A 13,076-nucleotide genomic window follows, 5' to 3' on the forward strand; every position below is an offset into this window, starting at 1 on the left:
TTCACAATACGCCAAATCTTGGAAAAGACCCGCGAGAAAATGATCGACACTCACCACCTATTTGTCGACTTTAAAGCCGCTTTTGACAGCACTAAAAGGAGTTGCCTATACGCCGCTATGTCTGAATTTGGCATCTCCTCAAAACTCATACGGCTGTGTAAAATGACGTTGAGCAATACCACCAGCTCCGTCAGAATAGGGAAGGACCTCTCCGAGCCGTTTGATACCAAACGAGGTTTCAGACAAGGGGACTCCCTTTCGTGTGATTTCTTTAATCTTATGTTGGAGAAGATAATAAGAGCCGCAGAACTGAACCGCTCAGGCACAATACTTTATAAGAGCGTACAATTGCTGGCGTATGCCGACGACATCGATATTATCGGTAAAAACAAGGGCTACGTCTGTTCTGCCTTCTCGGGATTGGATAGAGAAGCAAAGCGAATGGGTCTGGTGGTGAACGAGGACAAAACGAAGTATCTCCTGTCATCACACAAACAGTCAGAGCATACGCGTCTTGGCACCCACGTCACTGTTGACAGTTACAAGTTTGAAAAAGTAGACGACTTCGTTTATTTGGGAACCAGCATTAACACCAATAATAATGTCAGCCTTGAAATCCAACGGAGAATCACTCTTGCCAACAAGTGCTACTTTGGGCTGAGTAGGCAATTGAGAAGTAAAGTCCTCTCTCGTCGTACAAAGATCACACTCTATAAGTCACTCATCATGCCTGTGCTGGTGTATGGCGCGGAAGCATGGACAATGAAAGCATCTGATGAGGCGGCTCTTGGAGTTCTCGAGAGAAAGATTCTGCGAAAGATTTACGGACCTTTACGCGTTGGTGATGGCGAATATCGCAGACGATTTAGCGATGAGCTGTACAACGATATAGACATAGTGCAGCGAATTAAAATTTAGCGGTTCCGCTGGCTTGGCCATGTCGTTCGAATGGACAGAAACGCTCCTGCTCTAAAAATATTCAACGCGGGCCGCGATGCTGGTAACAGAGGAAGAGGAAGGCCTCCTCTGCGTTGGAAAGACCAGGTGGAGAAGGACTTGGCTTCACTTGGCATTTCCAATTGGCGTCAGTTAGCACAGAATAGAAATGACTGGCGTGCTGTTTTGGACTCGGCCAAAATCGCTTAGGCGGTTACAGCGCCAATAAAGTAGAAGAAGAGAATAAACTCATTCAAAGGATGAAAGAGAAAGGTGGGATGAACGAATATCATTCAGAGTTGAATTAAGATCTGTTGGTATTTGAAAAAAAAATATATTGGGACCCGAATTACTTTTTTGCGCATAAATAAAAATAGTGGGAAAATACCTTTCTACCGAGTTCCCATAAGTCTAAATCAGAATAGGTTTGGCCCAGTTATTTAAGTTTTTCGTGAATCAATCTTTGAAAACAGTAAAAAACAGCATAAAAAATCTCATTATTACGATTCCGTGGAAAAGATTTTTTAATATTTTTATGCAGAATTTTTAGGCCTATTTTGTTTTGTCATCTGAGGGGACTTTATTCAAAAAGTTCTTTAAGAAACTATTTTTATTCATAAAAAACTCCATTTTTGGAGGTATTTTCAAATCGATCCAGCTCGCTTAAATCTTAATATTTTTCTGAAATATTTTGGTGGACGTCTTAAAATATAATAAGCTTTGTAATCCCGGCGGAAAAACCGCAACTTTTTTTGTAATCTAATGTACATGGATTTAAACATGTGATTCCAATTATATTATCCCATATAAATTAACAGCCCAGCGAATAAATACTTGCTTTTGTATTTAAACGTCGCCAATTCAAAATTATTGTAGCGTTCGCAATAACAATAAATAAGTCGCAAGGTCAGACCCTAGCACCAGGATTGCTTAACGCATTTCGTATTGAGTTGAGTACGATCTAGCCCAAATACCAAGTAAAAGTTAGCTACCAAAAGCAATGCATGTGGTTTTTAGAATAAAAGAATATGCAGATTTTTTAGACCACGGAGCACCCCGATTTTCGGGCATTATTACTAGTTTATAATAATTGATGACAAATCGGTGTTGGTATGATCATGCTGGTATAATTCCCTACCCATAGGGATTTCAATCGAAAAAAATTAGTGTAGGGAAAAGAGGGAAGAGTTTCGTTTAAAGGCTTAAAAATTGCAATTTTCCACTTCGTTTTTTATTAATATTTGCAGCTTTTTTCATTTATATTAATTTTGGAATAACTGAAAATCAAATAACGCGATCAGGGAAATCAAGCTGCGTACTTGAAAATGTCTATTTAAAACAACCATTGAACGGTAATGAAAAATATAATAAACATACGATAGTCTAAGATCCGACAAAAATTATTATAATTTTTTTAATTTTGCACTCATATATTTAATGAACAAGTTATATACCAATCGAAAGTATTAAGTCTATAGAATGTGAAAACGTTGGGTTGTATATTTTTTTCCTGGCCTACCTATCGGATTGGCAGGTGAACAGTAATTTTCACTCATCTGTTTAACATGTAACATAACATATGTATATGTAATTTGTTCATTAAACAAATGAGTGCAAAATTAAAAAAATTATAATAATTTTTGAATATGTAACTAAAAATATCCAGGCCAGGATTTTTTCAGAGAACCCGCTCACGAAATATTTCCTAACACGTCAAATTCATACAAAGTAGATTTAATCCATTAAAGGTGCTCGTAAAAGGTGAGGGTAAATACCTTGAGAGTTCCGCCATATTGATCAGAGAATTCTCATGGATGTTTACACGTACACGGATTCTAACTGGTATTTTGTTCTAATGAGAGTTTTTTTGGTCGAGTTCGTCAATAATAAAGTAACGGTACTGTTGTTTTCTCTACATTGTGATAATTATGTAATATTTTGTCATTCACGTGTTGTGAGGAACGTTGAATAGACGCAAAAAATTACTTTTGCGTTTCCTAGCCCTCTATGAAGATTGAAAACAACAAGAGGATGAAAGTGATAATTTATTTTACGTCGGTCCGTTTCTAAAAAAATATGGAGTGTTTAAAATGAGTTAATATTCATGAATAACACAGCGTGAGAATACTTACACCCAACGTATTCAATTTAGTTTTAGTTTTTTTACTCCCATTATAATAATTCGCTCAAGATAAAATGCAAATGTTCCCAACAATAGCAATATCATGAATGGTCAATGCCCTGATTCAATAATACAAGGTTGGATAACCTGGCAGTTGTCTCGCTCCCGCATTCTGCCTTAGCCTGTGTTGCTTTCTTTTTTGATTTACAGGAACGACTACTAAAATACCAGGAGAAATTTTGTCTTCGTATAAAAAGTTCAACAGGCAACACTACCGATATTTTCAATGATTGTTTCGTTGAAATTCATATTCTTATTGCGCAAATTCAAGTAAGTATGCCAAAAATCAAAAATAATGTAAATATTTTGAACTAAAACAATAATTTACATATTTCTTTGCAGAGCATCAGAGTTATTCATAACTTGCATTCAAAAAGTAGCGTTTTACAACAAGTTCAGCCGTTGCAAGTTAAGGTACCCACTAGGATGGCCAGATAATATAGTGACATAATCAGCACAGTTGGGATCAAAAATCAGTACAAAGCCATAAAAATCAGCTAATTTTTAAGCGTATTTTTTATTATTAACAATTAGGGAGTTCACAAGTCGTGCTATTTGTCATATTTGCTCTTTTGTACTATTTTTTTAGAACAGTTGTAAAATGAAACTTGTGAGCATCCCATACTTTTTCGTGTGCTATAGTACAATATTTTAACAATTATATTTGACAAAATCAAAATTATTAAAACAGCTTTAGAAAGTTTATAATGCCAAGAAGAAGCGAGAAAAGCAAATTAATGGCTGCGATTTGCGAGAAGTACGCGCAGGACGCAATGATGGAAGGAAGTGAGTCGTCAAAGAAGTCATTTATGAGTTTTTTAAATTTATTTGGTGCATTTTTGTTAGGCGATGAAGATGAGGAGGAAGAGATCGATGAAACTTTTAGATTGAATATGCTTGTGTTGTTGGCAAATCGCCGAAGTGTCCATCTAGGAGTTCCGAAATCAAACAATTGGTATCTGAATGTGTTACAACCTCAAATAGGCGGTTTTCTAAAAGAAAATCAATTAGGGACTTCTCTTCCGACACTGTCCACATATGGTTTGGTTTTCCCCGGACACGCTTAGTTTTGCACTGAATTAAAAAAGATCTTTAATAAGTTAAATATGTTATAAATTAAAGATAACTTACTCCATTGCCATGAGATGACTCCATTTTTTTATTTAAAATTTGAATATTTTATTGTACTCAGACAAGGAAAAAAGTAAATAAATAGAAATGTCTGATCCAATAGCACTCACAAATAGCAAAGTAAACATATTTTTCAAAGTTGTATTGTAATACAACAATTTTACTTGTAAAGCAAAAACAACACTTTTAAAACTATTCTAAAAAAATAGTATAAAAGAGCAAATATGACAAATAGCACGACTTGTGAACTCCCTAAATATAACAACCAAATAACAGCGCATTAATTTAACAAAAATAACTAATAGACTTTTAAATACATATAGTATTATCAATATAGAATTCTTTACTTTAAAACAAATCAAAGGTATTGCGTATGTAAGCTGTGCTCAGGAAAATAGTAGTAAAATGTATTGACAGGTTTTAAAAATGTTTTCTTTCCTTACTTAATTTAAATTTTTTATAAAAATATAGTTAATTCTATAACAAAAGACATGTGAGTTGAAGTCTCAAACTTTCTAGAAAATTTATAAAAATTGAGAAAATTAAAAGAAATTTGTAGCCCATTCAGTTTCAGTAGAAGACGAGCTGGAGTCAGAATCTGTTTGCATATTTTAAGCTACAAATTTAAAACATATTTAGATGGTGTGCTTATTAAATACAACATTCACATTAAAATGTTGACTAAAAGGTATATTACCGAATTATCACTAAACGAATTTTCGAGCACGAATGATATTTAATAGTGTTAAATGTGTATGTGCAAGTAAAATTACAGGTGGTCCAACATCAAAAATCAAAGTAAAGCTACATATATCATATCCAAGAGTCGGTAGTTTGCACCTTTTCCAAATTTTTAGAACTTACATTGCACCATAGCAGTAGTCGTCTAACGTTTGAAATACTGACAGCCGATTTCTCAGTGGATGTTTAATTATAATCAAAAGATTATCTCTTATTGTCATCTTCTCAGTGTACTTAATATATGATTAACTCACCACCACCATTCATAAGATTTATTAATGGCGAAACCAGCTTTTCCTGTAAATCCTGTAAAACCTGCAAATCGTGAAGTTGGGTTGGGGTGAATCGAAACAGTTTGTTATTTTGCGAAATCCTAGGAAACGAAACAATTGCAAGCTGACACCTTTTTAATAATGGTTTTAATTTAATTAATGCTTTCAATCTGCTCACACGTATGAGTTGTTAAAAACCATTTTTTTGAACCTCACGTAAATGTCAATTACACCAATTTACAAAAGTATTTATTAAATCTAAAAATCAGTACAAAACCAGTACAAACTCAAAAAATCAGTAGATTTTGTGTACTGATTCCGGGCTCTTAAAAATCAGCACAATAGAAAAACTCAGCATATGTACTGATTAAATCAGCGCATCTGGCCACCCTAGTGCCCATACTCACCGACGTAAACGTAAGTTACGTGTCAGCTGACACGATCAAACTTATGAGAGCGCCAAAGAGTACATTTTAAAATCTTTAACTAAATAAACTTACAAAAATTTAATTTTTCATTAAAATAATTAGAAGCAATGTTTAATAATGTTAAATATAGATACATGAATTATTTGCATTTGTTGCTTTTTGGTTTTGGTTTAAAATACAAATAAAATTTGCAATTGATAACGCGGATGTATGTATAGGTATGTATGCAAACAGATGAATGGCAACATTGTGTCGATGCAAGCAAAATATGTAAACAAACCAAAGCAGCTACACAATTTCATTTCGCGAGTTTATTTACACAAGTTTTTTACAGAGAAAATAAGAAATGAATGATGAAAAATTTATATCTTTGGTGGAGGCAAACAAGGAGCTGTATGACAAGGCTAATCCCTATTATAAGTTCCATGGAAGAAAAAAAAGTATTTGGGAGCAAATTGGCGAGGAGTTGCACACAAGTGGTAAGTGAAAGTTATAATTAAATATATATTATCATTCTTTGAAAGGTGAGCTGTGTATGCGGAGGTGGATAGCTCTCCGTGACCGGTATGGCAGAGAAGTCCGAAAATCTGCAGCACCATCAGGCAGTGGCGCGGAGTATTATAAACCGTGGTATCTGCTTGAATGTATGCAATTTTTAAAGCCCCACCTGATTCCTCGTCCGTAAGTAGAAAAACAGGTGAAATATGCTCATAAATTGATTAATACAAATATGCTTCCGTAACAGAACTCGCTGTTCCCAAAACGTGTGTCCGGAGGTGGCCGTGCCGACACCTGAGATTGTGGATTTCGTGCCCTCACCTTCTCCACCGATATATGTGCCTCTGCCATCGCCATCGCCTTCAGCCACTGCGTGTTTGGACTCACCGTCGACACCAATAATGGTATCTGTACCATCCACATCGCCACCATCACTCATGCAAGCTTCATCTCCGTCATCTTCGTCACCTGCTCCACCCCAGTGATGTTGAGAAGAACTTGTTGAAAGCCATTGACATCTTCAAAAAAAAGTGTCTGCAAACGGATAATGAATGCAGCAACCCAACAGTGGACTCATTTGGAAAAATGATTGTCACTATGATTTCCAAAATGAGTGCAGCTAAACAAACCCGGACCATGCAATGAATGATGTTGGTGGCTTTCGAGGAGCAACAGGAACTAGAATGAGGATTCCGTTTCTTAGTTATTTTGTAATTGATTTTTTATTTATTTTTTAACCTTACTCGTACAGTGAATTTGGTTTCAGTTATTTATTACTAAGGGCGTGTGGGAATCGGTAACACAGTTCTATTGGGAAAGCTGTTGAATAATATTTTTACTATGGTGAGACAGTTTTGCCAATCTGCTGTGTGAAATGAAATTTCTTGACAGCAGTAAATTTTTGATAACCACAGATTTATGGGGCATAAAATATTACAAATTGAAGTGAAATTAATATTTTAAGGAAACGTCTACCATCGTTGATTGCAATTCATCAATTTAAGCATTTAAATTAAAAAAATTACAAGAGTTGAAAAAGACCTAGTCGTAATGGAAATTTAACAGCTTGTTTTGGAGTATACATATATATTTTTTTTTGTTATACAAGTGTTGCTAGTTAGGCTGAATTTTGAAATATGTATGTATACGTTGTACAAATTGCATATATGTATGTACATACATATGTAACTAGAAATGTGCATATTTTGCACCTGAATTTTGTAATACTAAATGAACTACCTGATAAATGAAAATATTTGCAAATATTTTTAACTACATGAATTTACAGTAGAGCATACAAGTTTTAAGTTTATTGATTTATATAAATTACATACAGTGAACCAAATTTAAACTGGGACGCGACATTTTAGCAAGTTCTGGTTATTGTTCTTTAGTTTATTTAATGTTTAATATTTTTTATAAAGTTATAGCCTATTACTTAGCAAAAATAATATACAGTGGCGCTCACGTAAATAGCACACTTTAATTTTCCACAATATTCACAAATTTTTACCTGATACATTTTTTCGTTAATTTAATTATATTAATATGATTTTAAACCATGAACCACAAAGTTTTAAGCATATATCCTGTTGACGACATACGTGGTAAAGAGGGTCCATTATTTATTTCACGTCGCGAATTCCCACTATGAACGATGTTACCTGTTTCTTGTCGATCAACATAGTTTTCAGGACAATACCAACGATTGTGATCGTTTAAAATTATGAAATTGTGTAAAGCAATGCAGGCTAGCACTATTTTTTTCACAATTTTTAGGATCACATTCGATCGTTGTGCGAAGTATTCTCCATCGCGCCGTTAATATTCCAAAACTATGTATTTTCTATTACGTGCACGTGAAAGACGGTAATTAAAAATCCGCTTGGTTCTTGTTAAGATAGAACCGGGATATGGTCGCATCAAGTTTCTTCTCAACGGGAATGCAGCATCGCCAACGAAATAATAGGGGTATTCTCGAAGTCTTGCACGATGCACGGATTGCACGAAATGCAAAAATACTATTCCAAATTTCGAAGAGTACGAGAACACCCCATTGCAAAGTGGTAGCATGCATGTGGAGCAAGCAGCGAAATTATGTATCAAATACAATAACAAGAGACTGCAAAAAAAAATTAAGTGAGCGAGATGAGAGGAATGAGAGAAATATGTAGCAATTCCAACAACAAAACAACTAGCACAGGGTCGCTATTATCTTGCTATGCTATTTTGCAAAATATATACATGGGTTTCGACGTTGCATATTTTGCAGCGATAGGAAATGTTGTTTCCCATGAATTTTCTTGTTGTGTGTTTGCAATTTATGCAATCCGTGCAATCCGTGCTACGTGCAATAGCTTTGCAAGATTTGGAGAATACCCCTAATGTGGTAATGGTTCTGGTGATTATGTAGATAAAGGCGCGGGGGGCGGTAATGGCAGAGTATTTTGCATCAAGTTCTCTCCAAATGGTGAAAATTGAAAAATTCCTGTAAAATACACATACATACATGTGCATTAGGTGGAATAACTTATATTATATATATTTTAATACCTCCGTCACTTTGACTACCATAACTTCGGACGTTTACTGCGGTGAAGGTATATTTGGCATCACAAACGGCCATCAGGACGATGCTAAAGAATTGTTTGTAGTTGTAAAACATCGAAATTGAATTCGCTGGACACTTGATTGCAACATGTTTGCCATCTATTGCACCAACACAGTTTGGAATGTTCCATTTATCAAAAAAATCCTTAGCAATGTCCTTGTACTGAGATTCAGTAGGTTCGCTAACGTAGACTGGGGAAACTAGCCGCCAGATAACTTCACAAGTTTCTTGTATTATTTTTCGCACAGTCGTTTCACCTAACTTATAACTTCATGCAATGCTCTTTACAGATACACGTTGTGACAAATATCTAAACGACCATTATGAAGGAAATATTAATGGACTTGAAGTCTCGCTTTCTGAATAGATATACTTACAGCAAAACCAAAGATAGTCTTTCCTCAGGACCAATCCGCTGTTTTGGCTTCCTCAAAGAATCGCTCACTAATCTTAAAAGCAATTCATACACAGGCGGTGACATCCTTGTGTGTGAGAACAATTCATCAGGCTCCAATGTTTGTTATTCGTCGGAACACTTGGATTTGATAACCACCTTTATCCCAATTTCTATTTAATGGTCGAACTTTATACCTTCTGAACTTTTTTTTGTCCTTGTATCTTTTATATAAACCGTATACTATATACATAAATTTAAAAATAAATCGAAAATTTAACGCTTCTTTTGATTCATTTCGGCACCAGTGTATTTTATAAACATGTAAACAACCGAAAGCAGCTGTTTTTTACGTTACCTTGCGGGCATAAGTTTTGCTCAATTTTGAGTATCTCACGTCAAACAGACACGGCATACGTACACGTCGGTGACTGTGGGCACCTTAAGTATGGCAGGTGCAATCCACTCGGAACTACTTTAGTTAAGTGCAGCCGTTGCATACTCTACTCAATACGGCATGCGTTAAGCAATCCTCTTGCTAGGGTCTGACCTTGAGACTTATTTATTGTTATTGCGAACGCTTCAATAATTTTGAATTGGCGACGTTTAAATACAAAAGCACCTCAAAAGCATACCTCACTGACCTCATCCAGACTGTTTTTCGTCAACGCTGTGCGACTTTGGAACGAACTACCTTAGTCGTTGAAAGTGCAACTAAACAGAGGCAGGTACAAATCAGTAATTCTCCGTTATTTCCGTGAGTTATATCAGGACATTGAATTAAGGTGACATGTCTTCTTTTTCCCTCTATGCCTCTATTCTACTCGTTTCTTATCCTTACTATCTTCTCATATTGTAAATATATGTGCCTTCAGCCTTTATTAATTAATAATGGTAATAGATACTAAAAAACTTAGGCTTAGCTATAGTATTAAATTTACAAACCTACTATTAACTAACCCTTCATATGTACATATTTAGGTTGTGGATTAGCATCACAGCTGCTCTAACTTTTAGTATCAAGTCATGAGGTGCTTACTTCTACTTGCTCCTGTGGATATTCAGAAACGACAGTAGATATCGACGCCATTTCTACTCCGGACAACATATTAACCATTTCTATATTAACTATCGTACAGTGCTTATCTTTTGGACGCGAAATTGATCGATCCTTCAAGTGGTTTTGATTAATCACATCAGGCTGAGGTTCAAATACCCAATCGGCTAAATCTCGCAAAATAATCTCTTGTGGCACCAATCTTAATTTATGAATCTGAGGAGAGTTTTCGCCCTTCTGTTACCCGCCAGAGAAAACTGAAATAACCAGATTCTCTGAAACGCATATTTATCGAGAGTTTAAAATACTTTACCGTTCCCTCAGTTCGCCCGCCAGGATTTTTTTATGTTTTACAGCATTTTAAAACCATACAAATTTGAAAAAAAAAAAATTAAATTGTTCAAAATTGGTGATGCTATTTGCACCTGGATGATGCTATTCGCACCTGGAACTCGATTCCATCTCATATTCGTAATAGTGTGAACACAAGCAATTTTAAGAGTGTTTTGTATTCTTATTTTCGTTAAAATGCTATTTCATATCCAAAGTTATACCCTTTCCTCTGAGGCTCGCTATCTAGTTAGGTATAGGGTAATGAATACATTATTCTTATGTTTTTCCTTATGCTCCACTTGCGATACTCTATAGAGTTTTGTAAGTTTTTGTTGCCCTGTTTTTGTCTTATATATTACTTAATGTTAAACATTAACATATTTTAATTCTTAATTATAAGTTACAGTTGTACTATAAAAGATCATTTTGATCTTATTGTGCTGATGTTATATTTTATAATAAATGAAATGAAATGAGAATGCGTGTGTGAGATTAAAATTTACATTTTAAAATTGCTAAATATAAAATTTTAAAAATCTTTCCGGGCAAAGATGGGCATCGAATGATTCTTAAATTTGAAATGTTTATGCAAAGTTTCAGATCCAGAACCTTAATTTGAAAGTAAATTGTCTCTGTACGATTATATATAGATACATATATAGGTTTATAATACAAATAGAACCATATTTGCCATGACGATTTGACGAAAAAGAATAAATGGAACATAACAATGCTCGAATCAAAATAAAGCGCACAGCGCAGCAGCGATGTTGTTGTTGATACTGTGTATGAATGCATGGATATGCAACAACGTTGTGTATTTACATATATACAGAACCAAAAGGGAACATTTTCTTTGCAGATCTTCCGCTCTATCGCTGCCTGCATGCACACGACGAACGTAGCAATGATTTGAACGATATTAAATAAAAACAGAAACAAAAGCGAATAAATGGAAAAGATTTTCATTCTCTTATGTCAAGCTGAGACGCTGCCTATCCAAATTAACGTAGCAATGCTTTGCTCAATGTAAAAATTTTAAAATCTTTCGACGCAAATATTTAAAAAAATGGTTTAATGAAACTTAAATCTAAAAAGTTTGTGCAAAGTTTCAGATGGAGCACCTTAATTTGATGTATAACTTGTCTCTGTACGACTTGTAGATCGCTGGGAATAAGCGCCTTGTTTTAAAATAATATATATGTAGATTTTTCAAAATAATATATAGATATTTTCTTGTGCAGGTCAAGATCATTTGTGTGTCCGTGCATGTTCGCTGGTGAGGGCATTTTCACCACTGCAGGCCTTGGTTTGGTCAAGTGCACCCTTTGCATATTTACGAGTAAGTATACCACCCCATAAAAGTAAAAGTGCAAATATTTAAAAATATATTTTCTTGTGCAGGTCAGGTTCATTTGTGTGTCCGTCCACATTCGCTATCGCAGGGATTTTTACCACTGCAGTATTTGGGTTGATCAAGTGTAGCCTTTGCATATTTAAACAAGAAATTTTTAGCAAAAAAAAACCGACTTCAACTCTCATATAAAAAAAAATATATATATATATCTCATAATCCACTGATCGGATCTTAACCAGATTAGTATGGGACCACCTCTGAGACACTACCTTTCCGAATTATCGAAATCGGTTGACGTGGTCCAAAGATATGCGGCAACATACATAAAAAAAAATAAAAAAATATTCCGACGCAACAAATGCAACAAATATAATAATTTTTAAAAGATTAATTTATATGCATTATATCAAGTGCATCTTTGCTATTTGTATATTTCTTCATATAGTTACTTTGAATAAAGGATTTGTTTGAATTCTATTAATTTTATTTAATTATACTGTAATTTCAATGAAACCATGGTTTATTTTGAATATTTGGAAATATTTGTCGATAAGATTTTTCTGTGGTCAGATTTTTTTGTGAATATTCATTGATTTCATTTTTAATATCTATATGGCATGTTTAATATACCATAAAAAAGTTGATTCGTTGCCTATTGTATAGATCAGTGGAATCTGCTTCATATATTTAACTAAATTTTTACCACCACCAGACTACTTTTCCTACTACCTTTTCTCAAATGCAACCTTACAAGGCAGTTGATTGATAAAATGTCAATATTTATCCAACCTTGTATTATTGAATCATGGGTCAATGCAAAGAAAGATTTACATATATATATAAGGTGGCGCATTCCGCAGGTCCGTTATTACACGACGTAGAAAATAATGGTGGCTCTATTTGCGGGCCGCTAACCCTCTCTTTTGTACCTATTTGCCGAAAAAAATTAACTTAAATGTAGATAAATGTACCTAAAAAGAAATATGTATTATAATGTGTATAATGGCCCGTTTACATACCACTTTGGCGTTGCGTTCGCGTTGGCGTCGCTTCGACAGCTGACTATGAATACTGTTACGATTATCCTCGAAACCTTGAGGGATTACCCAAATATACTCGGGCTCGTATCGCTGGAT

General features: G+C 34.7%; 1 protein-coding gene across 1 annotated transcript; it reads left to right on the forward strand.

Annotated features, from left to right (window-relative positions):
- Positions 1-6,036: 6,036 nt before the first annotated feature.
- Positions 6,037-6,673, forward strand: LOC118753286. Its single transcript, XM_036488159.1, has 3 exons — positions 6,037-6,169; positions 6,215-6,371; positions 6,436-6,673. The coding sequence occupies exons 1-3, from the start codon at positions 6,037-6,039 to the stop codon at positions 6,671-6,673; spliced, it is 528 nt and encodes a 175-aa protein (XP_036344052.1).
- The last annotated feature ends 6,403 nt before the right edge of the window (positions 6,674-13,076 follow it).

This window comes from Rhagoletis pomonella, unplaced genomic scaffold (genome assembly GCF_013731165.1).
Source record: "Rhagoletis pomonella isolate Grant_MI unplaced genomic scaffold, Rhpom_1.0 Rhpom_scaffold_02309, whole genome shotgun sequence".
Lineage (NCBI taxonomy): Eukaryota > Metazoa > Arthropoda > Insecta > Diptera > Tephritidae > Rhagoletis > Rhagoletis pomonella.